Source organism: Hemiscyllium ocellatum, assembly GCF_020745735.1.
Source record: "Hemiscyllium ocellatum isolate sHemOce1 chromosome 27 unlocalized genomic scaffold, sHemOce1.pat.X.cur. SUPER_27_unloc_41, whole genome shotgun sequence".
NCBI classification, from domain to species: Eukaryota; Metazoa; Chordata; class Chondrichthyes; order Orectolobiformes; family Hemiscylliidae; genus Hemiscyllium; species Hemiscyllium ocellatum.
The window spans coordinates 116,230-143,555 of record NW_026867511.1 but is presented as its reverse complement, the minus strand read 5'-3'; the positions used below and the strand labels follow the sequence as shown (position 1 = coordinate 143,555).

The window sequence follows — 27,326 nt, the reverse complement described above, 5'->3', positions numbered from 1 at the left end:
TGAACAGTTTTCCCCCATCTCTCCCTCCCAAGATGATGAATGGAAAAGGGGAGACATTGCTTTGCTCCTCGGTGTTGTCTAGAGGAGGGAGTTTTACACTGAAATTGAATGAAGATAGAGCTTCATTCCGGACTGCAACTTCCTTCCATTGTCCAACATGTGAGTACGGCACTTTCTGAGGAGGGGAGGCTTGTCAGGATAGATGCCAATAAAATGCTTCCTTTTCAGAGAATCTAGAACTCGATGACACAGATTATAAATAAGGGCTTTCCCATATCAGGCAGAGTGAGGAATTTATTCGCTCTTCTTTATTGCAATGCTCCCACACAGAGAGTAATAGAGACAGGCTCTTTGAATGTATTCAAGGCTGAATTGAACTGAATTTTGAGTGGCAGGGAATGAAAGGTTATTGAGTACAGGTAGCAAATGAAGTTAACACTACAGCAGGACATGCATGATCTTCTTAATTGGAAAGTAAGCCTGATGAATGGCAGTGGCAAGAGATTTAACACGTTCCATGTGTGAGTGGTCCTTCAAACAGTTGTCGAAGCTGGACAGAGACATGGATTCCCACATCATAGAGAAACCGTGGAAATGTGAGGACTGTGGGAAGGAATTCAAAATTCCATCTTTGCTTGAACGTCATTGCCATGGTCACACCGGGGAGCAGCCATTTGCCTGTTCCATGTGCAGCAAGGGCTTCATTCATTTATCCACCCTGGTGATCCACTGGTAGAGTTTCACAAGGAAAAGACCTTTCATCTGCTTCGTGTGTGGGAAGGAGTTCATTTATTTATCACCCTGGTGACCCACCAGCCGGCTCACACTGGAGAGAGGCCGTTCGCCTGCTCTAAGTGCATGAACGGATTAACCCAGTCATCCGCCTTGCTGATCCACCAATAGGTCCATACCAGGGAAAAGACCATCCTCCTGCTGTGTCTGCATGAAGGTATTCATTAATTTGAAGGTATTCAAACTGTGGTGGGCTGAATGTGGTCCGGAGTCCATGTGAGATCAGATGGTTCCATAGGAGTTCTGAGGAATAGCTGATCCTGATGAAGGGCTTCTGCTTGAACATCGATCCTGATGAAGGGCCTATGCCCAAAACAACGATTCTCCTGCTCCTGGGATGCTGCCTGACCTGCTGTCCTTTTCCAGCAACGCACTCTCGACTATTAATACTCAAGAGTGCTTACATTCACTGGTCAGTTGAGCACCTATTAAGACACACTTACTGTTTTGGAACATGCAGTGGAGTCGGGAGATGTAGACCTGTCATGTTTGACTCTGTGAAGAAATCTATCCCATGGAAAGATTGGCTCCAGTTTGTCCCTTCCCCAGGAGGCTGTCAGGACGATAACATGGTAAACAGAGAATGCTTGTCCATTACTGAAGGTTGAACAAATTGGAAAAATTAGAGTTTCTGATAATGTCTTACAATCCTGGTGGCTTTTGGAGGTATTTTTGAAATTGTCATGGTCTCTGTGGCCCACTGATGTTCCCAGAGTCTGAGCCAAACCACAAATGGTAGGATGGAGAAGAGAATGCAGACATGGGTTATATCCCTACCATAGAGTCACAGAACCTAATCACATGGAAACGGACCTTTCCGTCCAACTCATCCATGCTGACCAGTTATCCCAAATTGGTGAGGCCACTTCTGAAATATTGTGTTCAATTCTGGCCTTCTTGCTATCACAAGGATGTTAGAGTTGAAAGGGCTCAGAAAAGATGTGCAAGGATGTTGCCAGGCTTGGAGGGTTTGAGCTCTAGGGAGAGGCATAGAGCCTTAGAATCATGGAGACGTACATACGGAAACAGACCATTCATTCCAAATTGTCCATGCTGACTAGACATCCAAACCTAAACTAGTCCCATTTGCCAGCACTTGGCCCATATCTCTCGAACCCTTCCTATTCATATATCCATCCAGATGCCATTTTGAATGTTGTCATTGTAGCAGCCTCCACCACATCCTTTAATAGCGCATTCCATACATGCACCACCCTCTGCGTGAAAAAGTTACCCCTTAGGTCCCTTTTCTCACCGTAAACTTATGTCTGCTAGTTCTGGATTCCCCCATCCAGGGGGAAAAAAACTTTGTCTATTTCCCCTATCCATGCCCCTCATGATTTTATAAACCTGTATAATGTCACCCCTCACCCTCTGACACTCCAGAGAAAGTAGCCCTATATTGGTCAGAGCATTGAGTATATGAATTGGGAGGTCTCTGTCCAATGGTCACTTACTGTTCCCTTCAATAATTCTATAATTGGAAGTATATGACATAGCTAAAGGACAAAAATACAACAGATAATTGTATTTGAATCTCAGAGGCTAGCACATTGAATATATCACCATTTAATAACACTTGATAGATCTCTGTCCCTTCTCAAGTTCCAGTCCTGATAAATGCCTTGCGGATCTGAAAGCCTTGAGAGACTGAGAGAATCTGAAACCCCTTCTATTTGATTCACTTCCTCTTTTTCCAGCTGCTATATTGAACAGTTTTACACCTCCCTGTCTCCAAGCCAGGATGACGAATGCAAAGGGGAGACATTGATTTGTTCGTAGATGTTTCCCAGAGGGAGGGAGTTTCCCTCTGAAACTGGCCTCGACCCGCGTTGTGACGTTCACGATGGAGGGCGGGGCGTCCTGAAGGAGCCAATAGGAATCGCAGCTCTGACTGGTGATGTCGCTGTGTTCTAGGTCCTTTTGGCCAACGGCCGTACGTCGCACAAAGACATGAACCATACTTGTCGACTGACCAATTGCAAACCCTGGAGAACCTGAAAGGAGTCTGGTCCTCCTGCCAATCAGAGCTCACCTATTGTCTAAATGAGCTCGGGAAGCTGCTACTACTTCTCCGAATGAAGATAGAGCTTCACCCCAGACTGCAACTTCCTTCCTCTGTCCAACATCTGTGAGTACGGCACTTTCTTTCTACACCCTTCGCATCCTTTTCAATTTCTTTTCTCATTCTGGGGTTAAACTGATATCTCTGCCCTACCTCAGCTCCTCAGAGCACATCTCTGTTATGCTAATCCCAGTATACAGGCGTGTCAGACCGGTTCTGAAGCAGGTAAAACCAGGCCAGGTGGAGCCATTTCTGCTCTTCAAGACTGTTTTGAGCGCACTGACTGGTGGGTGTTCAGGGAGATGACAAATGATAGCGATTCCATCAATTTAGAGGAGTACATGGTGTCGGCTATTTCCTACGTTAGTAAGTGTATTGACGGTGTCATTTTGTCCAAGACCATCACTTCTTGCCCAACTGGAAGCCATGAATGACTGCAAAGGTGTGTGCAGTGCTGAGGACCTGTGATTCTACCTTCATAGCAGATGACAAGGCGGGCCTAACAACAGTGAGGGCCAACCTGACCCGGGCATCAAAGAGTCAAAATGTGCATACACACAAAAAATACACAACCACTTTCAGGACAGCAGTGATAAACTGAGCATGTGGAAGGCCATCCAGGCCATCATGACCCACCGAACAGCATTGTCTGGTTGTGCTGGTGGTGCATCCCCACTGCTGGATGAGTTGAACAACTTTTTATGCATAGTTTGAGGCACACAATTATGTGGCAGCGAGGAACTCCAACTTCCCCGCCCCCCCCAACCCACCTCCCAATTCAGTCTCTCACGACCAGATTGTGCAACAGTTTCTTCCCCCAAACCATCTGACTCCTTAACACTGTATGATTGGACTCTTTTTCTATCTGAAATTTTTTGCACAACTTCGAATTGCTGCTAGAAAAATGTCTATTCTTTATCATTCTTTTATTATGCTGTAACTTGTGTGTTTTCTACTTCTGGTCCCTCGAAGTAGAGGAGATGACCGAAACATTGGAAGCTGGTGAGAGAGCGTTCTCAAAATTAATCCTGGGAATTGACGTGTTTGCAAATGATGCAATGTTGAGAAGCTTAGTTGAGCATTCGTTCGAGTTTGGAAGAATGAGAGGAGATCTTGAATAAATATCAGAATCTTAGTGGGCCTGAAAGGTTAGTTGCCAAAAAGGTAGTGTTCATTTTTGGGAGAGTCTCAGACCAGAAGGAATAGCCTCTAATCTTAAGTGTCCGCACACATATGATGGAGATGAGGTGGATATCTTCTCTCAGAGGGCAATGAATGACAGGGCTATTGAATTTCTATCACTAAGTATAGTCAAGGCAGATGGTGGGCAGAATTTTAGTCAATAAGTGAATCAATAATAAGGCATGAATGTGGATTTTTGGATTATAATATTAGACATTATGGTAATAAATGGTGGAGCAGATTCAATGGGCTGAATTGTCTATTTTGAATTTCTATCCTGTGCAGATGGTGATGCTTCCTGTAATCTCCTTTTACAGGATATGAGAAAGGGAAGGAATTGCAGCCAGAAATATCAAAACAAGATCTGATAGAGACAATCATCATCAGCCTTTGAATCTGTCAGGATTTATTATTTCTCTGCTGCCCTGTCTGCTTCAAAAGGTTTCAAACATCAGTGAGACTGAGGCACACAGACCTGAGTGAGAGTGTCCCAGTGAACTGACTGTGGGAAGAGCTGTAAGCAGATACACAGCCTGAAATAGCAACATCCCATTTGCAGTGACAAGAGACAGAACACATTCCGTGTGTGAGTGGTCTTTTAACTGATTGTCAAACCTGGAGAGAGACCAGGACTTCCACGTGATGGAGAAACCATGGAAATGTGAGGATTGCAGGAAAGAATTCAAATTCCTGTGTCTGCTTGATACCCATCATCATGGTCACACCGGGGAGAAGCCATTCACCTGCTTAGTGTATTGGGAAGGCATTCGTTCACCGATCCACCTAGTGACTCACCGGTGGGTTCACACCGGGGAGAAGCCATTCATTTGCTCAATGTGTGAGAAGGACTTCACCCATGCGACTTCTCTGCTAACTCACCAGTACATTCACACCAGCGAGAAGCCGTTCTCCTGCTCCACCTTCAGGGAGCACAGAATTCCTCTGCCCCGCAGATACACCAGTGTGTTCACACCGGGGAAAAACCATTTACCTGCTCAGTGTGTGGGAAGGCCTTCAGTCGGCCGTCCCATCTGATGAGACACCTCTTCAGCCACACCGAGTAGAGAGTTTTTAAACTCTTTATGTAGGTGTGACTTGTATTAGTATTCAAGATAGCACACGTTCACTGGTCAGTTGAGCATCTATTAAGAGACTCTTAACGATTTGGAACATTCAGTGACATCAGGAGGAAATGTTTGACTCTTTGAAGAAATCTGAGTTGGAAAGCGTGGCACTATAAGAAGTACAGCAGGTCACGCAGCATCCGAGGGGCAGGAGAGTTGATGTTTCGAGCATAAGCCCTTCATCACATTCCAGTGCCATACTTTTTGACACTGACTTTCTAGTATCTGCAGTCCTCGCCTCCTCTGAGTCTGTGACAAAATCTGCCCCGTGTAAAGATTGGCTCCACTTTCTCCATTCCCAGTGAGGCTGTCAGGATGATTACATGGGTAAAAGAGAGAGCTCTTCCAGTATTGAAGTTTGGAAAATTAAAATTAGGAAAAATAAAGTTTCTTACTGCGGCTACAATCCTGGTAGCGTATGTGAGAAATGCCTCAAGGTATTTGGACATTGTCAGAGTCTGGTGACCAACTGAGATCCATGGTTTGAACCACACAACAAGTGGCAGGATGGAGGGGGGAATGTAGACATGGGTTATGTCGCGACCATAGAGCCATAAAACTCCACTGCACAGAAACAGACCTTTCAGACCAACACGTCCATGCTGACCAGATGTCCCAAATTGATGAGGCCATTTCTGGAACACTATGTTCAGCTCGAGTCTCTCTGCTTTGGGAAGGATTTAACACTTAAACGATTCAGAAAAAGTTACAAGGCTGTTGCCAGGGTTGAAGGGTTTGAGGTAAAGAGAGAGGATGAATAGGCTGGGACTGGTTTTCTCTGAAGCATCAAAAGTTGAGGGGTGACCTTATAGAGGTTAAAAAATCATGAATGGTATGGATAGGGTGAATACTGATGTTGTTTCCCCAGTGTTGGGCAAGTCCAAACCCACCCCACCCCCCCGCCCCCAGATAAGGAATGGAAAGAGGGAGACATTGCTTTGTTCCCAGATCTTGCCCAGAGGGAGGGAGTCTCCCTTTGAAACAGGTAGATAAGATAGTGAAGAACACGTTTGGTATGCCTTCATTTTTTGGTCAGAGCATTCAGTGTAGGGGTCGGGAGGTCGTGTTGCGGCTGTAAAGGACGTTGGTTAGGCCACTTTTGGAATATTGCATGCAATTCTGGTCTCCTTCCTATTGGAAGAATGTTATAAAAATTGAAAGGGTGCAGAAAAGGTTTACAAGAATGTTGCCAAGGTTGGAGGATTTGAGCTATATTGAAAGGCTGAAATGTCTGGGGCTGTTTTCCCTGCAGCGTAGGAGGCTGTGGGGTGACCTTATAGGGGATTATAAAATAAGGGGCATGGGTAGGATAGAAATATTGGAACACGGACTTTAACCTCATACTTTCAATGCATTATCTGAGCTGAGATGGCACCTATTGTTAAAGCTATCTTGAGAATGTAACTTTTAAAAAGTTGTGGGATTTACATATGAAGGAATCAAAACTAAATGTGATCTTTTGAATTGGTGGGGGTAAAAGACATCTGATTCACTCATATCCTTTTTAGGGAAGGAAATTGCCGTTGTGGGAAAGGATTCACTCAGTTGTCCTAGCTGCATTCTTTACCCAGTCTGGCCTACATGTGACTTCAGACCCACAGCAGTATGGTTGACTCTTGATTGTCCCTCCTCCCCCTGGGGAGAAATGTACTTGAATGACAGCACGGTGGCTCAGTAGTTACCACTGCTGCTTCACAGCACCAAAGTTTTCAGGTTCGATTCCAGCCTCAGGTGACTGTCAGTGTGGAATTTGCACGTTCTCCATGTCTGCGTGGGTTTCCTCAGAGTGCTCCGGTTTCCTCCCACAGTACAAGAATGTGCAGGTCAGGTGAATTGTCCGTGTTAAGTTGCCTATTGTGTTAGGTGCATTAGTCAGACAGAAATGGGTCTGGGTGGGTTACTCTTCGGAGGGTTGGTGTGGACTGGTTGGGCTGAAGGGCCTGTTTACACACTGTAGGGAATTTAACTAATCTAACCATATCCGAACTTAACCATATTCCTCTAAACCCTTCCTATTCATATACCTATCCAGATTCCTATTAAACATTGTAAATGCACCAGCCTCCACCACTTCGCCTGGCAGTTCATTCCGTACACACACCACCCTCTGTGCGAAAAAGTTGCCTCTTCAGACCATTTTAAATCTTTGTCACCTCACCTTAAACCGATGCCCTCCAGTTTACAACTTCATCTGCCCTGGTGAATAGACTTACAAAAGTTGAGCAGCCAGACAAAATGCAAAAAGAATACAACATCGAGCCACAGGGAAAAATAAAATTGTGGCTCCAGCCGTTTTTTCTCCTTTTGGCCTTTACATTCTTGACATCTGTCAGTTACTGTAGTCACCAAAGCGCACACTGCGCATGCTCCGAGGTGTCAGCGAGAAAGGCGCATGCTCACCGGTGTCAGCAAAGTAGTACGCATGCTCCTCGAAGTCCGAAGAATGGCACGCGACTTCCTGTAGATGGACCAATGGTAAAGCCTGGAGGACCGGATGGAGAATGGTCCTCCTGCCAGTTAGAGCAGCCCTATTGTCTGAATGCAGAAGGAGGAGCATAAGCTTTTGTCGCTGCTGTGAAGATTGAGCTTCACCCCAGACTGTAACTTCCTTGTGTTTAATATCTGTGAGTACAGCACTTTCTTTTCTCACCCCCTTTTCCATTTAGTTTTCATTTTGGTGTTCATTTATAGTCAAAGAGATGGACAGTACGGAAACAGACCCTTCGGTCCAACTCGTCCATGTCGGTCAGATATTGCAACCGAATCTAGTCCTGCTTGCCAGCACCCAGCCGATATCCCTGTTCATGTAGTGTCGATTTGCAGCAGCTGAAAGGAAAGGGAGTGATTCTCTGGGGTGCAGACAGACTTTGGAAATGTTGGACAGGGTCAGTGTCACAGTTGGCAAACACATGGCAAATGCAGTACCTCAATGTGAAGCTATAGCCTTTGTTGTGGCAAAAAAAAAGCAGAAGGGAGGTGCGTTTTTAAATGTGATACATTGGGATGTGGAGAAGGTGAGGATTGCAGAATCTGAAGATCAGAGTCGCAGTGTGGCATCGGAAAAGTACAGCTGGTCAGGCAGCATGAGAGTTGATGTTTTGGGCACGAGCCCTTCATGAAGGATGATGTGTAGATGTACAATGGGACCTCAGTGTCCTTCTGCACCAGTCACTGCCAGTTGTCAGACAGGTGCAGCAAGCAATCAGCAAGGCAAGTGGTATATTAGCAAGAGGAATTGAGTTCAGAAGTGGGGATGTCTTCCTGCAGTTAGGGGGTCATTGAACGTATTCACTGCTGAGTTCATCTGATATTTTGAACAACAATGAAATGGATGTTTATGGGGAATGTCAAGAAAATGGTTTCAAGACCAGTATAGAACTGTTATAGTGTCAGACAGCACAGAAACAGCCCCTTCAGTCCAACTAGTCCATGCTGACTATGTTCTCAAACTAAACTAGTCCCAACTGCCAGTATTTGGTCCATATCCTCTGAATTTTTCCTATTCAGATACTGATCCAAATGTCCTTTAAATGCTATAATTGCACCTGCATCCACCACTTCCTCTGAACATTCATTCCACACATGAACCACTCTCTGTGTAAAATGAAAAATAGTGTCCCTCATGTCTTTCAAATCTTTCTCCTCTCTCCTTCAAAATTTGCTCCCTCATCTTGAAACACCCACCCAAGGGAAAGGACACCTGCCATTCACGTTAGCTATATCTGTCATGATTTAATCAACCTCAGTAAGGTCACCTCTTAACCTCCTATATTCCACTGAAAAATGTCCCAGCCTATCCACCAAAATGTAGGTATTTTCATATCCAGTTATGATCGGTGCAATACTGGTTCAGGCTCGAAAGACCAAATGTCCTAGTCCTGCTCCAATTCTCACCCTCTGTGTCCAGGACAGCAAGAGACCATAAGACATAGGACTGATATTAGACCATTCAGCCCATCAGGTCTGCTGATAGCACACAATCGCAGCTGATAAGTTTCTCAGCCCCATTCTCCCGCTTTCTCCCCATAACCCTTGATCCCCTTGATACTCAAGAACCTGTCTATCTCCATCTTAAATATTCTCAATGACCTGTCCTTTACAGGCTGCTGTGACAATGAATTCCAAAGATTCACCACTTTCTGGTTGAAGAAGTTTCTCCTTATCTCTGTTCCAATAGGCCTTCCCTTTACTCTAAGGCTGTGCCTTCAGGTTCTTGTCTCTCCTACCAATGGAAACATCTTCCCAATGTCCAGTCTGTCCAGGCCATTCAGTATTCTGTATGTTTCAATTAGAGTGTGGGTCTGTGTATCAGCATGAACCAGATCCTTCAGGATGAGATGCAGCAGGAATTAGGTTCAGCAAAGTGAGAATGGAGGGAGTGTGTGAGATGGAGATTTTCAGCTTCGAGGCAATAAGAGAGGAAAGAGAGTTTGCTATAAATGGGAATTGAGCAGATGGGTCATTGGGCCGAGGAGTGGGAGATGGAGTTTAATTCAGACAAATGTGAGGAGTTGCATTTTGGTCAAGCAATCCAGGCAGAACTGACACAGTTAAGGGGAGTGTTGCTGAACAAACACCTTGGAGTGCAGGTTAATAATTCCTTGAAAGTGGAGTCTTGGGTAGCTAGGATAGTAAAGAAGGCGTTTGGTATGCTTTCCTTTATTGGTCAGAACATTGAGTATGGGAGTTGGGTGTTCATGTGGCCGCTGTACACGAAATTGGTTGGGCCACTTTTGGAACACTGCATTCAATTCTGGTCTCCTTGATATAGGAAAGATGTTGTGAAACTTTGAAAGAGGTTTGAAAAGATTTACAAGGCTGTTGCCAGAGTTGGAGGGTTTGACCTACTGGGAGAGGCAGAATAGGCCAGGGATATTTTCCCTGGAGCATCTGAGACTGAGGGGTGACCTTATTGACGTTTGTAACGGGCATGAATAGGCTGAATACCCAAGATCTTTACCCCAGGATGGTGCGGTCCAAAACTAGACGGTGCATATTTGAGGTGAGAGAAGAATGATTCACAAGTGTGGTTGTGAAGACTGGACTTTCAGAGCAGCTGTCAAAGATGTTTTGCCCTGACTGGGAGCAGAAGTTGTAACAGTGAAATCTTTCATTTAAGAGCAAACAACTGAGTGAGTCTGTCTATCCCAGATTTTGGTGGAAAGTGGGAATTCGTTGCTATTGGGTGAGACTAGACCTCAAGATTAGGGGGAGTAGCTTTCAAACAAAGATGAGGAGGAACTATTTTTCCTGGAGAGTAGCAAATCTATGGAATTCTCTGCCCAGTGAAGCAGTAGAGGCCACTTCAGTATATTCAAGACACAGTTGGATGGGTTTTTGCATGGCTGGTGAATTAAGGGTAGCTTTGACAATGCAGGGAGGAGGAATAGCGATGGTGAACCGATCAGCCATGATCTTAATGAATGGCAGAGCAGGCCTGACAGGACAAATGGTCTACTCCTGCTTTTATTACTATGGAACTATAACCCTGCATTTCCCATGGCTAACCCAGCTTCAGGATGACAAGGATTGTATCCTTAATATTGAGGGGTTAGTCAAATGGGAAGCTAGGTAAAGGTTGAGGGTTGGCACTGCTAATCAAAGCATTGATCCCAGGGTAGTCTGGTGTCAGCTCAGATTTCAGGTCCTGATTTCTCTCTCCTCTGTTGATCTCCCTGTTCGCTAAGAATAAGATGTCGGTCTGTCAGCTCTGCTGGATTTCTGCTGAAGCTTTGACACCCATTTTACACCATTTGGAACAACAAAACATTGAAGTCAATCGAGACCCAACCCACCATCTCAACCTGTCAACCATTCAGATACAGTGTTGTCAGAGCAGGGAATCAAACAAGAAAAACGAAACAAAATTAGAAATAAATAGATACTTGTGCTTAATGTTTTTCACTAGTAAGTAAACCAGAATAGGGTTCTCCCAGGTTTCTTATAGTGCCCTATTTTGAGGAATTCTGTCCCTTACATATACTATTAGTACCCAGCTATAAATTACAACAACATTTACAACCACAGAAATAAAGCATCTGTTAGCTCAATGTCTGTGTGATATGCAGCACAGAAATAGACTTTTTATTTCTCTCGTGCGTGTGTGTGTAGACACAAGTCCATGGCAGTGAATTTGTGTTTGCAGCATTATATTTGCCGATACATTCTATTTTGCTCCTAAAATGAACAATCTCCAGGCAATCAATACATGTAGTATTATGTAAATTCAACTTTGAAAATAGAACCAGCCTGACTCAAGGTTAGGATAGACAGGCTCTGATCTCACACCTTTCATGTATTGTCTGAGCTGAAATAGAGTCATAGAGATGTACAGCACAGAAACAGACCCTGCGATCCAACTTGTCCATGCTGACTAGATATCCCAATCTATCTAATCCCACCTTCCCACACCCAGCCCATATCCCTCCAAACCCTTGCTATTCATATATTCCATCCAGATCCCTTTCAAAAGTTGCAATTGTACTAGCCTCCACCTCTTCCTCTTGCAGCTCATTCCATACACATACCACCCTCTTTGTGAAAAGGTTGCCCTTAGGTCTCTTTTATATCTTTCCCCTCTCACCCTAAACCTATGCCTTCTAGTTCTGCCCTCCGGTTCGGGTGGATTAGTCAGAGGGTGAATGCAGAGGAATGGGTGTGGACTCGTTGGGCCGAATTGCTTGCTTCCACACTATGGGGATTTGTTGAAGGGAAGAGATTTTCCCAACTGTGCAGGGCAGCGCAGGTCCTGCGGCGGCCGTCTGGAGCTGGCGTAATGCGGGTCAGTCTGACACCGACCGCAGCAGGCGCAGCGAGGGCCAGCCGGATGCCGTCCGACCGCAGCAGGCGCAGTGAGGGCCAGCCGGACGCTGGCCGTCTGGAGTAGGCGCAGTGAGGGTCAGCCGGACGCCGGCTGTCTGGAGTAGGCGCAGTGAGGGCCAGCCGGATGCTGTCCATCCGGAGCAGGCGCAGTAAGGGTCAGCCGGATGCTGCCGTCCCTCCGGAGCAGGCGTAATGCAGGTCAGTCCCACGCCGGCGTCCGGAGCCGGTGCAGTGCGGGGGCTGAGTGTTGGCCTGGGTCCGTCCTTGTGAATCACTATTGATGTCACAACGCGGAAGTGGCCCTGTCAGTTTCAGAGTGAAACTCTTTCCGTCTGGGCAACTCTTCATCCTGGGGGCGAGAGAGTTGTTCACTTGAGCAACTGGAGTGAATCCAGGGAGGGAGCAAACTCAGGTGTGAATCTTAATTGCTCGGGTGAGTGAAGATGGAAGTATAGGATGGGGTTGTTTTCCCTAGTGCGGCAGGGTCTGAGGGGTGACCTTATAGACTTGTATAAAATCATCAGTGATGTGGATCGGGTAAATAGACAAGGTCTTTTACGTGGGACGGGGAGTCCAGGACTAGATAGTACCAAGGTTTAGGGTGAGGGTGGGGTGGACATTTAAAAGCATAAGAAGGGGCAAATTTTTCACACAGAGCCTGGTCATGTTTGGAATGAGTTGCTAGAGGAAGTGATGGAGGTTGGTACAATTACAGCATGTAAAAGACATCTGGATGGGTGTATGAATAGAAAGGGTTCAGAGGCTTATGGGCCAAGTGCTGGCAAATGCAACTCAATTAATTTAGGATATCTGGAAGAGTTTGGCTGAAGGGTCTGTTTCTGTGCTGTATATCTCTATGACTCTGGCTTGCCAGTAATGTTTGCCACATCTGTATGTTCAGTTTCTCTCTGGTGTCAGTGTTAATGCCTTGATGTCTCATTTTGTTCCCCTCTTCCTGGGGGCGTTAACCATTTTGTGTCTGGTTGTTCCTCAAGAAGCTGCATGGCGGGTTCACCCTGAATTAACATTTTTATTTGCTTCCCAAAATTAGACCTGCTCGCTCTCAGCAGCATCCCAATGTCGTGGAAGATATTAGCTTTCAGGTGGAGTCATCCAAACTTCAGAGAGATGTCAGTCTTGATATTTTTGCTTCTCTGCCCCTGTAAGATCCTGAATCCGTACCTTCAGGAGAATTAGTTAGAATGGAGTGAAAACAGAGGGAGGGAGTGGGATGGTGCTTTCAATTTTGTGGAATAGTAAAAGAAAATAATATTCTGCAGAAAGTAGAATTGCTTGTTCTGAGTTTCTACTCTGGGCTGACAGTGATGATATTTATAATCTCTTTTCACAGAGTATTTGAAGATAGAAGTTTCAAATCAACAAATGAAGGACTTCTGCCCAAAACATCAACTCTCCTGCTCCTCAGATGCTGCCTGACCTGATGTGCTTTTCCAGCACACTTCTCGACTCACTGTACAGCATCTGCAATCCTTGTTTTGACATCAATATCTGACAGTCACTCAATCCATCAGGACCTCAGCTATTTTTAACTTAGATTCTGTGAGAAGGAGCAAAGCTTTTTGGTTCCTGTTTCAGTACATTTTCAGCATCAGTGGGACTGGATGAGGGACCCGACTGTTGAACCGCACTGAGTGTGGAGCATGGATGAGTGATACGGCCTGGAACGAGGAATTCACGGCGGGGAGGGGCTATACACATGTTTGTGTGCAGGTGAAGCTTTGGCCATGGAGAATCCCGAGGAATCTCGCCCTGTGGAGAAACCGTGGAAGTGTGGCGACTGTGGAAAAGGCTTCCGTGTCCCGTCTGCCCTGGAGATTCATCAGCGCAGTCACACCAGGGAGAGGCCATTCTCCTGCCCCGAGTGCAGAAAGGGTTTTACCCAGGCCTCCACCCTGCTGAGGCACCAGCAGGTCCACACGGGGGAGAGGCCATTCTCCTGCCCCGAGTGCAGGAAGGGCTTTACCCAGGCTTCCTCCATGCTGAGGCACCAGCGGCGCCATACGGGGGAGAGGCCATTCAGGTGCCCTGAGTGTGGGAAGGGCTTTACCCGGGCCTCCATCCTGCTGACTCACCAGCGGGTCCACACTGGAGAGAGGCCATTCCCCTGCCCAGAATGCAGGAAGGCCTTCAGCAATTCCTCCCACCTTCTGACCCACCAGCGTGTCCACACGTGGGAGAGGCCCTTCAGCTGTCCCGAGTGTGGGAAGAGATTCAGTCAAGTGGGCACCTTGCGGAAGCACCAGCTGCTCCACGCCGGGGAGAGGCCCTTCAGCTGCCCCGAGTGCTGGAAAGCTTTCAGCGATTCCTCTGCCCTGCTGAGGCATCAGCTAGTCCATACCGGGGAGTGGCCTTTCAGGTGCCCCGAGTGCGGGAAGGGCTTTAGCGATTCCTCTAATCTCCAGACCCACCAGCGGGTCCACACGGGGGAGAGACCCTTCAGTTGTCCCGAGTGCGGGAAGGCCTTCAGCGATTCCTCTAATCTTCAGACCCACCGGCGGGTTCACACGGGGGATAGGCCCTTCAGTTGCCTCAAGTGCAGGAAGGCCTTCACCTGCTCCTCCCTCCTGCGGAGGCACCAGCGAGTTCATTTGTCATCGCAGGGGTTTGAAGGAACAATGGCCTAGTGCCATTATCAACTGGACTCACAACCGAGTTCCGGCAAATCCTGCCACGGAAGATGGCGGAATTGGAATTCGGTCAGAAACCTGGAGTTCAGTATTTAACGATGAAACCATTTTGGTGGTGAAGAAAACCAAAACTCAGAAGGACTCATGTCCGAAATGTCGACTCTCCTGCTCCTTGGATGCTGCCTGACCTGCTGCGCTTTTCCAGCAACATGTTTTCAGCTCTGGTCTCCAGCATCTGCAGTCCTCACTTTCTCCAGTTACAAAGGGATAACTAGGTGCTGACTAATAGTAAAGAAAGTGGGAGGAAGTGTGTGGGTTTTGACTTTGAGCTGTTTAAAAACATATCAGTTACTTTTTTCTCTGCCATTTTGCTGAGGGGATCTGAAGCTGTAACAAAGTTGGGTCACAATAAAGGTTACCTGAACTTACCATCGGGCTCAGACTCACATTGAAAGCTGTGAGCTCCAAGTGATTTTTGTTTTAAAGCTGCTCATCTCTTTCAGCTTCACTAAGTTTCCAATGTCGTGTATCAGATGGAGCAGTGAATGAGGAGCTTGTATCATTAGAAATTGTAAATTTTTCAGGAGTGCAGGTACTGTATCATTTCATCAGCATTGTAACGTTTACTGGCAGCACTGGGAGGTGTGGGATGCGTTCGCTAGAAACTGTTTTGAGGAGCCGGTCTTGGACTGGAGTGGATAAAGTTAAAAATCACGCAACACCAGTTTATACTCCAACACATTTATTTGAAAGCACTAGCTTTCGGAGCGCTGCTCCATCATCAGGTAGCTGTGGAGCAGGATCATAACACACAGATTTTATAGGAAAGGATCACAGAGTCATGCAACTGATAGGCTATATTGAACAAACATAGATTGCTGTTAAGTCTTTCATCTTTTCGAATGGGTTGCAGGTTTCCTTAATGTATCAATTCCAGAATTTCTTTTAAGTTACAATCTCATGATGACATAAGGTTTTCTAAAAATAGGTGACTTCTCAGCTCAGACAATGCATGTCAGATGTGAGGTTTGAGTCTGTCTGTATCCCAATCTTGAATCAGAGTGGTATCATTTCTAAAGTAGGAATTTATAAAATACTACATGGATTGGCTGCCTGCATTAACTGTCTGCAAATTTTGTGCTTTTTGAGCGAAATTGCATGTATCTGCAAATGTAATTCTGCAAACGCAAATTCACCCCATAGATTTTATATATATCTGTGTATGCATGCATGTGACCTTGTGCATCAGAGTGCGCGTACCATGCTTCGTAAAGTGTGGGTGTGTTGGAGTATAAGCCTCAGGAGTTGAGTGTTGGGGTGTGTGTATGTCTGACAGTGTGTGTTTGAGAGGTATGGATAAAAGTGAGAGTTTGCATTTTGCTAAAACAAAGCAGTGCAGGACTTGTACAGTTAATGGAAGAGCCCTGGGTTGTATTGTGGAACAGAGAGATCTGGGGGTGTTCAGGTACATCGTAGTTTGAAAGTTGCATCATTGGTAGACTGGGTGGCTAAGAAGGCATTTAGCACACTTGCCTTCATTGTTCACACCATTGAATATAGGAGTTGGGACATAATGTTGAGGTTATACAGGATGATGGTGAGGCCACTATTGGAGTACTGAGTACAGTTTGTCCTGTTATAGGAAGAATACTATTGGAGAGGGTTCGGAAAAGATTTGCCAGGACTGGAGGGTTTGAGTTATAAGGAGAGGCTGAGACTTCTTTCACTAGAGCAGAGGAGGTTGAGGGGTGACCTTAATGAGATATATAAAATCATGAGAGGTGGAGTAAAGTGATTAGCAAAAATAGCAAGGCGCACATGTTAAGATGTCAAGCTACGGGGGGGGGGAAGGGTGGGTGTGGCAGGGCGGGAGTGTGGTGGTGGTCATTGTGGCTCGATCTTTTTTTCTCACATTGGCCTTTGGACAGTGAGAAACTGTCAGTAACCCCATCTCCACAGAGTCTACTACGCGTACTCCTCGGTGTCAGCAAAAAAAACCGTGCATGCTTGTAGCTGTCCGCAAAAACGGCACTACATTGTTTTGATGGACCAATGATGAGTACTGCAGGACCAGTAGAAGTCTAGTCTTCTTGTTAATCACAGCCTCTCTATTGTCTGAAGGTGTCCTTCCTCATGTATATGTAAGGATACTAGGGATAGTGGGTGATGTCTTTTTGTGGCTAGTTGATGTTCATATATCCTAGTGGCTAGTTTTCTGCCTGTCCAATGTAGGGACACCGCATCCATCCTCGGATAAGGGTCTGTTTCTGTGTTCATAACTTGCTACATTGGATTCTGAGAGGAGCTTCTGACCTGTGCCAGCACAAAGCCTCCTGTATCCGCCTCTGTCATCTTATTCGAGCCAGTCCCATTCTCAAAGTAGCTGCTGCTGCTGGAATCATCTTTTGTCTCTTCCTTACCTCCAGGCCGGACTACTTCAATGCTGCAATCAATAATTTTACGCATTTGCCCTTCTGGAAACTTGAAATCATCTCAGACTTTGCTCTTGTTTCATGGCAACAATTCTCATTCCTCTATGGCTCATGTGACCACTGACCTGTACTAGTGCCCATTCAAGCAACAACCAAATTTTAAAACTCTCATTTTAGTCTTCAAATCTCTCCAATGGTTTCTCCCATCTTTATCTTTGTAATCTCCGTGTGTTGAAATGTGTGTACTGCTCCAACGGTGAGTGTCTTTGAAGAGAACTTGCAGGTAATGGTCTGCCATGTAGCTGCTGCTCTTGACCTTCTTAACGGTAGTAGTTTGAAAGGAGCTATCTGAAGAGTTTTGACTTTCCAAACATCCTGATATTGCTTCCTTGATAATTGATCCTAACAACTTCCCATCAACACATGTTGAACTAACTGGTCTGCAATTTCTCACATATTGCCTCTCTCCCTTTGTGAATACAGGTGTTACATTAGCATTTTTCCACTCCAGTGGAATCATAAGATATCAGAGCAGAAATGAGGCCATTCAGCCCAGCAAGTCTGCTCCATCATCCAATCACGGCTGAAGTCAACTCCTTTCTGGCGCTTTCTCCCCGTAACCATTGATCACCTTGACAATCAAGAATCTACCCATCTCAGTCTTAAATAAAGTCAATTAATCTTTCTTATGTCCAAGGAATTTTGGAATATTGTAACTAACGAAGCCACTATCTCTGCCGCCACTTGCTTTAGTACATTAGAATGTGGGCCATTAGGCTCAGGGGACCTGTCCACCCTCAATCCTGATAGTGTACATGTCAACGTTGATTGTTTAAGTTCTACCCTTTCTACAGCCTCTGACTTTTAGATTAGATTACTTACAGTGTGGAAACAGGCCCTTCGGCCCAACAAGTCCACAGCGGTTTTGTTCCCTTCAGCACATCAATAGGAGCTCTTGCTATTCTGTTTGATATTTTGTGCTGGAATTATTTCGTAATTTGCCTTACCTATTTTTATGAATTTTATTCGTATCCTTTTGTTTATGTTTGCAAGTTTCTCAATGCTTCAGCCTTCCAGAGGTCTGGAATAACATTTCTGAAAATTGAAAGAAAACTACATTCAAACTTTAAAGAAACCCACCTTTCAAGTGGCTGGGGGCGGGGAAAACGATCGCCCCGCCCCCATTGTCTCCGAATTCTTGGAGGACTCCTCCAACCGCGCCACCTCGGCGGGTGATGACGTCACCAGGTGGGACTCCCGCCCCCTGTGAGTTGGCGCATGTGCAATGGGACAAAGTCAGTGTTACTGAGTGTGGGAGAGGAATGGCGCCGGCGGCTGAAGGAACAAGAACAGAAACCGCTGGAAAAGCTGAGCAGGTCCGGCAGCTCGTGTTGAGAGAAATGTGAGGACGTGTTTCGGGTCCGGGGATCCTTCTTCAGAACAGGACCAGGTTTCAGAAACATCCCGGGGAGGTCGCCAGGTCCGAGCGCCAAGACCTGGCTCCTGCCCCCGGAGAGAGGAGACAGTGAGACAGGGTAGGATTGGGAACCGCGGGAGGAGGGAGACTGGGGAGTTTATAAACTCCTAGGGGGAGGCCGCAGGCCGCGAATAAAAGCCCCACAGGCCCAGTGTTTACTTCACCGGGGAAGGAGCTCTCGGGTTGTCCGGGCAACCGGCCGCCAGCTTTAAGAAGGTCAGGCGCATGTTGTCTTGGGACGGGGTTGTTGGATTGTTGTATAATATTGATCTCCTCTTTTAATCTTGAATATTTTTAAAATGTACACTGGCTTCAATTTATGAATTCTCAGTACAGAAGCAAAATATAAACATCTCCTTACATGCATCCCAACATGTGCATAGGAGCCAAGACTGCCTCAAGATTTACTGAGGTGCTGAATCATTAGCTCTTTCCCTTTTGATGAATGAAGGTGGTGCCCAGCAGACTCCTGTACACAGCCTGTTCTGCCAGCTTTTATGGGAGAGATACGATAGCAAAACTGAGACACCCGTGCAGCCAAGTAATTTGAAGTCACACTTTGGTGCTTCGAACCCCTCAAATTCAGCCTAACGTCAAGGCTGTAGGGGTACCAGACTCCCTAGGACAGCCAGGATAGATAACAAAGAGGAGAGCTGAAGTGTTATCCTCGTCAAGCCTGTAACTTCTGCAAAAAACACCATCATGTTAGTGAAATGCAATGTTCCCTTCAGCAATCCCACGCTGACTCTTCCTAATCAATCCACCTTTCTCCATGTGACTACTAATTTTGACCAGAATAACTAATTCTGCTTTTCCACCAAATTTAAACTGGCTGCCCTATAATTGCTGAGTATATCTTTACAACCTTCCTTAAATAAGGCTATAATGTTTGCAGTTTTCCAGTCACTTCCTCCGATTCCATGGAAGACTGTTGAATTATGGCGAGTGCTCCCACAATTTCTGTCGTCCTTTTCTTCAAGATCCTTGGATACATTTCATCGAGTCCCAGTGCCTTGTCATCTTCTCAGTGCCAACAACTTATCGAAGACTTCTTTCATATTAATTTTGAACTCATACAGTGACAAAGTCACCTTGTTGGTTGCCCCGTAAGAATTAGTTAGAGCGGAGTGAGAACAGAGGGGGAGAGAGTGGGATGGTGTTTTCAATTTTGTGGAATAAGAAAAGAATATTCTGCAGAAAGTAGAATTGCTTGTTCTGAATTTCTACCCTGCACTGACAGTGATGAATTTTACAATTTCTTTTTGCAGATCTGAAGACAGAAGTTTCAAAATGAACAGGTGCAAGTGTTATGCCAGAAACATTGACTCTCCTGCTCCTCGGATGCTGCCTGACCTGCTGTGCCTTTCCAGCGCTGCACTTTTTGACTCTGACTCTCCAGCGACTGCAGTCCTCACTTTGACATCAATGTCTGACAGTCACCCAATCCATCAGGACCGCAACAATTTTCAACTATGATTCTGTGAGAAGGAAACAAGCTTTTTGGTTCTTGTTTGAGTACTATTTCAGCATCAGTGGGACTAGATGAGAGACCCTAGTGTCGCAGCGCACTGAGCGTGGAGTGTGTAACAGCTATATGGCCTGAAAACAGGAATTCACAGCGAGAAGGGGGTTGTACACGTATTTGTGTACAGCTGAAGCTTCAGCCATGGAGAAACCAGAGGAATCCTGCCCTGTGGAGAAACCATGGAAGTGTGATAATTGTGAGAAAGGCTTTCATGCCCCGTCTGCCCTGGAGACTTATCGGCACAGCCACACTGGGGATAGGCCATTCAGCTGCCCCAAGTGCGGCAAGGCCTTCAGCAATTCCACCACTCTGTTGACCCGCAAGCGGGTCCAGGCGGGGGAGTGGCCCTTCAGCTGCTCAGTGTGGGAAGGCCTTCAGCAATTCCTCCGACCTGCTGAAGCACCAGCGGGTCCACACAGGGGAGAGGCCATTCTCCTGCCCTGACTGCAGGCAGGCCTTCGGTGATTCCTCTGCCCTGCTGACCCACTGGCAGGTCCATACAGGGGAAAGGCCCTTCAGCTGTCCTGACTGCGGGAAGGCCTTCAGCAAATCCTCTGACCTGCTGAAGCACCAGCGGGTCCACACGGGGGAGAGGCCGTTCTCCTGCCCTGAGTGCGGGAAGGCCTTCAGCAATTCCTCCAACCTGCTGACCCACCGGTGTGTCCATACAGGGGAAAGACCCTTCAGCTGCCCAGAGTGTGGGAAGACCTTCAGCAGTTCCTCCTACAGGCTGAACCACCAGCGGGTCCACACGGGGGAGAGGCCGTTCTCCTGTTTAGAGTGCGGGAAGGCCTTCAGCAATTCCTCCAACCTGCTGACCCACCGGCGTGTCCACACGGGGGAAAGACCCTTCAGCTGCCCCGAGTGCGGGAAGGCTTTCAACAGTTCCTCCCACCTGCTGACCCATCAGCGGTTCCACACTGGGGAGAGGCCGTTCCCCTGCACCGTGTGCAGGAAGGCTTTTAGCAATTCCTCCAACCTGCTGAACCACCAGCGGGTCCACACGGGTGAGAAACCCTTCACCTGCTCTCAGTGTGGGAAGGGTTTCACCCGCTCCTTCAACCTGCGGAGCCATCAGCGAGTTCACGTGCCATCGCAGGAAGATTGAAGGAGCAACGGGTTGGAGAGGTTGGTGGCGGTGGTGTTGGGTGGGGAGAGTGTGTGCGCTTTGACCTTGAGCTGTTTTTAAAAAAACCTACTTTTTCTATGCCTTTTTGCTGGGGGGGGAATCTGAATCTGTAACAAAGTTGGGTCACACTAAAGGTTACCTGAACTTAACATCGGGCTCAGGCTCTCATTGAAAGCTTTGAGCTCCAAATGGTTTTTGTTTTAAAGCTGCTCATTTCTTTCAGCCTCCTGCACTAAGTTTCCAATGCTGTGTATCAGATGGAGCAGTGAATGAGTAGCTACTATCGTTAAAAATTGTAAATTTTTCAGGAGTGCAGGTGCTGCACCATTTCATCAGCATTGTAAAGTTTACTGGCAGCAGTAAAGGGTGTGGGCCGTGTTCACTAAAAACGATGTGGAGGAGCCGGTGTTGGACTGGGGTGGGTAAAATTAAAAATCATAGTTAAGTTAAAAAGCACCAGGTTATAGTCCAATAGGTTTCTTTGGACGCACTAGCTTTCAGAGCGCTGCTCCTTCATCGGGTAGCTGTGGAGCAGGATCATAAGGCACAGAATTTATAGCAAAAGATCAGTGTCATAGAACAGAAAGTATATATTGAAAAAAACCTGGATTGCTGTTAAGTCTTTCATCTTTTAGAATGGGTTGCAGGTTTTGATTCATTAATGTATAAATCCCAGAACACTTTTTAAGTCACAATCTCGAGATGACTTAAGGTTTTATAAAAATAGGTGACAGCTCAGCTCTCACAATGTATGAAAGGTGTGAAGTTTGAGTGTGTCTGTATCCGAATCTTGAATCAGACTGGTTCTATTACCAAAGTAGGAATTTATAAAATAATACATGGATTGACTACCTGCCGATTTCTGCTCAGAAAGTGCACAATGAATGTATCTGCAAATGTAAATTCACCCCATAGACCCATGTGTATGTGTTTGCATGTGTGCATGCTTGGTAAAGTTTGTCTGTGTGATGGAGTATAAGCCTCTGAGAAGGCGTGTGCATGGGTGTGAGTGGGGTGTGTTTGTATGTGTGTGTCTGAGAGACCATGTGTATATGAGAGGGTCTGTGTGACTGTGTGAGAGAGAGTGTGTATAATGTAGTGGGGTCACCCAAAGTCCCTGTTGAGACCATCCTCATGGGTTCCGAACTTGGCTATCAGCCTCTGCTCAGCCACTAAAAACAATTGAGCAGTTACACAACACGCATTGGACAGTACAGGGTGGGACTTGTGTTTTGTTTTGCAGAAGGTGGGAGGCTCTGGATGAGAGCAAACACATGCTGGAGGACCTTCGGCTCAGAATTGGAGCTGGAAGCCAGGCTGCATAGACATCAGGGGGAAAAGTTAACCAGCATTTTATTCCGGGTAATGGTCATTCATCTCCAGACAGAGCCTTCTCATTGGGTCAGTGGACAGGATCAGGTGGGTGTGAGTGTGAATCACGCAGGTAAAGGGGATTTGAGAGAGGGCTGCAGGGGTGGGAGGAGTTAACTGGCTGGGTGGTGGGAGGAAGAACAAAGTTGGGGTGGGGGGGAGGAGAGAAAGGTGACGGTAAGGGACAGAATAGTGACAATCGTCTCTGTTCTCTGCAGTTGGCAGCAGGAGGCCAGATGGCACCAGGATTCAGGAACCAACGTGCTTAGGGCTGGAGAAGTGGGAAAGGGAGGCTGCAGTGGGTGTGGTCCAACAATGTCAGGAGGAGACAGCCAGTCAGAAGCTACAAAGACAAAGCAGAACCCCAAAGCTATGGGCAGCACAGTGACTCTGTGGCTAGTGCTGCTGCCTCACATCGCCAGGGACCTGGGTTTGATTCCAGCCTTTGGGGACTGTCTGTGTGGACTTTGTGCATGGTTTAGCTCTGGGTGCTGTGGTTTCTACCCACAGTCCAACAATCTGCAGTTTAGGGTGGGTAAGCCATGGGGAGCTGCAGAGCTATATGGTAGGTGAGTTGGTCTGGTGGGATGCTGTTTGGAAGTTTGGTGTGAATTAGATGGCTGAAAATGTGTTGCCGGAAAAGCGCAGCAGGTCAGGCAGTATCCAAGGAACAAGAAATTCAACGTTTTGGGCATAAGCCCTTCATCAGGAATTCAACATATTTTCAGCTCTGATCTCCAGCATCTGCAGACCTCACTTTCTCCTGTGAATTAGATGGGCCAAATAGCCTGCAGGGATTATATGATTCTGCTGCCATGGCCATGTGTATATTGAGAAGTAACTGCTGAGGTCCTGGGAAAGGTGGGATTTGTGGTGTCGCTGCCCGCTGTCCATTCTCTTCCTGTCCCCCCAACTCCTGTCAATTTTCTCTCTAGACCCCCAACCATTCTCTTTCCCTTTTCCCCCCAGTACCTGTTATTTCTCGTGCCTCAAGAAAGAGAGAGAATGAATGTTGATGAGTCTATATGAGAGATGGGGGTGCATGAGAAATGGCTGATCTTTAAAAAGAAGAATAGCTAAGGTGATATATTCAGAAACATCATTAAAGCATCTTCAATTTTATTAAGAAGCTGCAGGCACTTTTCTGAATCTGCACTGAAATATGTGCAGTTAGGTATAGGCTGTAATGGGTGAGCGGTGTATTCCTAGTCTTGTGATATAGGTTCCAACTATGTCGAACAAGAGTCAGAGGCAGCAAAGGACTGCTTATGCTCTTCGGTGTCAGCAAAAATCTGCGTATACTCCTAGATTTCCGCACAAACGGTTTGTGACCTTCTTTTGATGGACCAATAGAGCGCCCTGGAGGATCGGAAAGAGACTGGACCTCCTGCCAGTCAGAGCTCCCCATTCTCTGAATGCGGAAGTCGGACCATGAGCTTTGGAAGCTGCTCATCTCTGAATGGTTGAGCTGCGACCCCAGACTGCAACTTCATTCCTCTGTCCAATATCTGTGAGGTACACACTCTCATTTCCATTTCTTGTTTTGCATTCTGGGCTTCAATTGTTGACTTACAGCAAGTGAAAGGAAAGAGAGTGAATGCAGGACGGACTATGGAAACATTGGTCCAGGTCTGTTCTCAGTTGGCAAACACATGGCAATTGCGTTACCACAATGTGATAATGTAGCGTTTAATGTGGAATAAAAATCAGAAAGGAGTTGCATTGTTTAAAAGTGACACATTGGGATGTGAAGGAAGTGAGGACTGTAGATGCTAGACATTAAGAGTCAAAGTGTGGCGCTGGAAAAGCACAGCAGGTCAGACAGTATCCGAGGACCAGGAGAGTCGACGTTTCAGACATGAGCCCTTCAACAGGAATGATGTGTGGATGTACAAAGGAGGCTCAGCGTCCTTCTACACTAGTCAATGCCAATTGTCAGAGGTGAAACAAGCAATCAGCAAGGCAAGTGGTATATTAGCAAGTGGAGTTGAGTTCAGAAGTAGGAATGTCTTCCTGCAGTTAGGGGGTCATTGAATATATTCAAGGCTGAGTTCATCTGATTTTTGAACAACAAAGTGGATGGTGATGGGGGAAATTAAAAAAAAAGTTTTGAAGACCAGTACAGAACAGTTGCAGAGTAATACAGAACAGAAACAGACCCTTCAGTCCAATTAATTCATGCTGACTATATTCACAAACTAAACTAATCCCATCTAGTTTGGCCTATATCCCTTCAAACCTTTCCTATTAATGCACTTATCCAAATGTCTTTTAAATGTTATCACTATTCCTGCATTCACCATTTCCTCAGGACATTGAAAGAGAGTGGTTTGTGTGTGGAATCAAAAGAAAAAAGTACTGTTCATGTCTTTTTTTTTTAAATCTTTCTCCTCTCACCTTAAAAATGTACTCCCTAATCTTGAAACCCCCACCCGAAGGAAACAGCATCTGCCACGCACCTCATCAATATCCCTTCTTGACTTTATAAACTAAGGTCACCTCTCAACCTCCTGTGCTGCAGTGAAAAATGTCCCAGCATATCCACCTAGATGCAGGTATATTCATATCCAGTTATGATCTGTTCAATGCTGGTGCAGGCCCGAAAGACCAAATGGCATCCTGCTCCCAATTCTCACCCTCATAAGTCTAAGGACAGCAAGAGACCATGAAACATTGGAGCACAAAATTAGGCTATTCAGCCATCAGGTATCTTCATACCATTCAATCATGGCTGATAAGTTTCTCAATCCCATTCTCCCGCTTTCTCCCCGTAACTCTCAATCCCCTTGATACTCGAGAGCCTATCTATCTCGGTCTTAAATATCCTCAGTGACCTGGCCTGCACAGCCATTGGTGGCAATGAATTCAATAGATTCGCCACTCTCTGGCTGAAAGGTTCCTCCTTATCTCTGTTCTAAGAGGTCTTCCCTTTACTTGAAGGCTGTGGCCTCGGTTCCTAGTCTCTTCTGTCAGTGGAAGCATCTTCCAACGTCCACTCTGCCCAGGCCATTCAGTGTTCGGTATGTTTCAATTAGATCTCCCTGTGTGTGGGCCTGTGTTATGGACTAAACCAGACCATGCAAAACATTCTTAAGCAGGCAGCCCCACACCATGACTTTGCAATTTGTTTTGGTAAGTGTACAGTAAAAATTACCTGGAATAAGTTTGCTTGGTTGATGACTAGATTTTAAAACGGAGAATTATTCATAAAATTACATCATTAAACACAAAGATCAGAATAAAGAACACCTACAGAGGTCAGCCTATCCAACTAGAACTTAATTATGCTGTTTGAATATATACAACAGTCCCAATAAGCAAACTCAATCTGAAAATCAGTATAAATAGAACACATGCCTACAGATTGAAGTAGAGAGCACGCGAGAGAGCAATGCCACACAGCTTCCAACCAGTTCAAGATGAACTAAAACTGCTCAGCTCAAGAGCTGACTACGCCCCCTTTTTTTTAATATACAGGCCACTTCTAAAATATGACCACTTTGGCCTGAAATCTCATCAGTTTACATATAAACAAAAGGCATCTTAAAATCCTTTTCATCTCTGTACCAAAGCAGACTGATCGGAGATTGACCCAGTTTATTATCCCTCTGGGGGAAAAAAAAATCAAAGACACAGTCTCCTTGAGCCAAGGAACATCTTTCAGGAAAAAAAGGTACTAGCTTTGTGACACCTGTTAATCAGCAAGAACCAGACACTTCAGGATGAGATGGGATTAGGTACGACAAAGTGAGAATGGAGGGAGTGTGAGAGGATATGGGGCCTCTGGAAGGTTGGATAAAATGGCTGAAGGAGCTGCACAAGATTGCTTTTGCATTGCTACGTGACGAGCTGCTGTTTGTGTCTATAGCTGTATAAATAACTACTAAAACCATTAGAATGCAGAAGTAGACCGATGAGAAAGTACTAACCACACTCTGCAAGCCCTTTGTATCTCAAGATAAAGATGACCTAACCTTTATGACTTAACTTGTTTACCAATTATCATAAGAGACAGATGTACAGCATGGAAACAGACCCTTCAGTCCAACCCGTCCATGCCAACCGGATATCTCAACACAATCGAGTCCCACCTACCAGCACTGGCCCATATCCCTCCAAACCTTTCCTATTCATCCAAATGCCTTTTAAATGTTACAATTATATCAGCCTCCACCACTTCCTCTGGCAGTTCATTCCATACACGTACCACCCTGTGTGAAAAGGTTGCCCCTTAGGTCTCGTTTATATCTTTCCCCTCTCACCCTAAACCTACACCCTCTAGTTTTGGACTCCCCAACCCCAAGGAAAAGACTGTCTATTAATTCTATCCATGCCCCTCATGATTTTGTAAACCTCTAGAAGGTCACCCCTCAACCTCCGATGCTCCAGGGAAAACAGCCCCAGCCTGTTCAGCCTCTCCCCATAGCTCAAATCCTCCAACCCTTGTAAATCTTCTCTGGATCCTTTCAAGTTTCACAACATCTTCCCGATAGGAAGGAGACCAGAACTGCATGCAATATTCCAACAGTGGCCTAACCAATGTCCTGTACAGCCACAACATGACCTTGGAGTGTGGAACCTGAAACAGCCTGGAAAGAGGAATTCACGGCATGAAGTTGCTATACACTCACTCACTTGTGTGCGGCTACAGCTTTGGCCATGGAGAAACCAGAGGAATCCTGCCCCATGGACAAACCATGGAAGTGTGGAGACTGCAGGAAAGGCTGTTCCTCTGCACAGAGTGTGGGAAGGCCTTCAG

The 27,326-nt window shown here is 46.1% G+C and overlaps 1 protein-coding gene across 4 annotated transcripts in view; it reads left to right on the top strand.

The window, feature by feature from the left end:
* LOC132808329 (zinc finger protein 239-like) overlaps positions 1–15,062 on the top strand; it is an 85,713-nt gene extending 70,651 nt beyond the window's left edge. The window contains exons 1-2 of one of the 4 annotated variants that reach the window (XM_060822087.1): positions 7,704–7,787; positions 13,337–15,062. In XM_060822087.1, the coding sequence (XP_060678070.1) occupies positions 13,731–14,630 (900 nt within the window). In that variant the 5' untranslated portion in view covers positions 7,704–7,787; positions 13,337–13,730 and the 3' untranslated portion in view covers positions 14,631–15,062. Of the gene's footprint in view, positions 1–7,703; positions 7,788–12,162; positions 12,184–12,276; positions 12,419–13,336 lie in introns of those variants that run through there. The other 3 variants (XM_060822090.1, XM_060822088.1, XM_060822089.1) reach the window with 3 other exon arrangements.
* Positions 15,063–27,326: the final 12,264 nt, after the last annotated feature.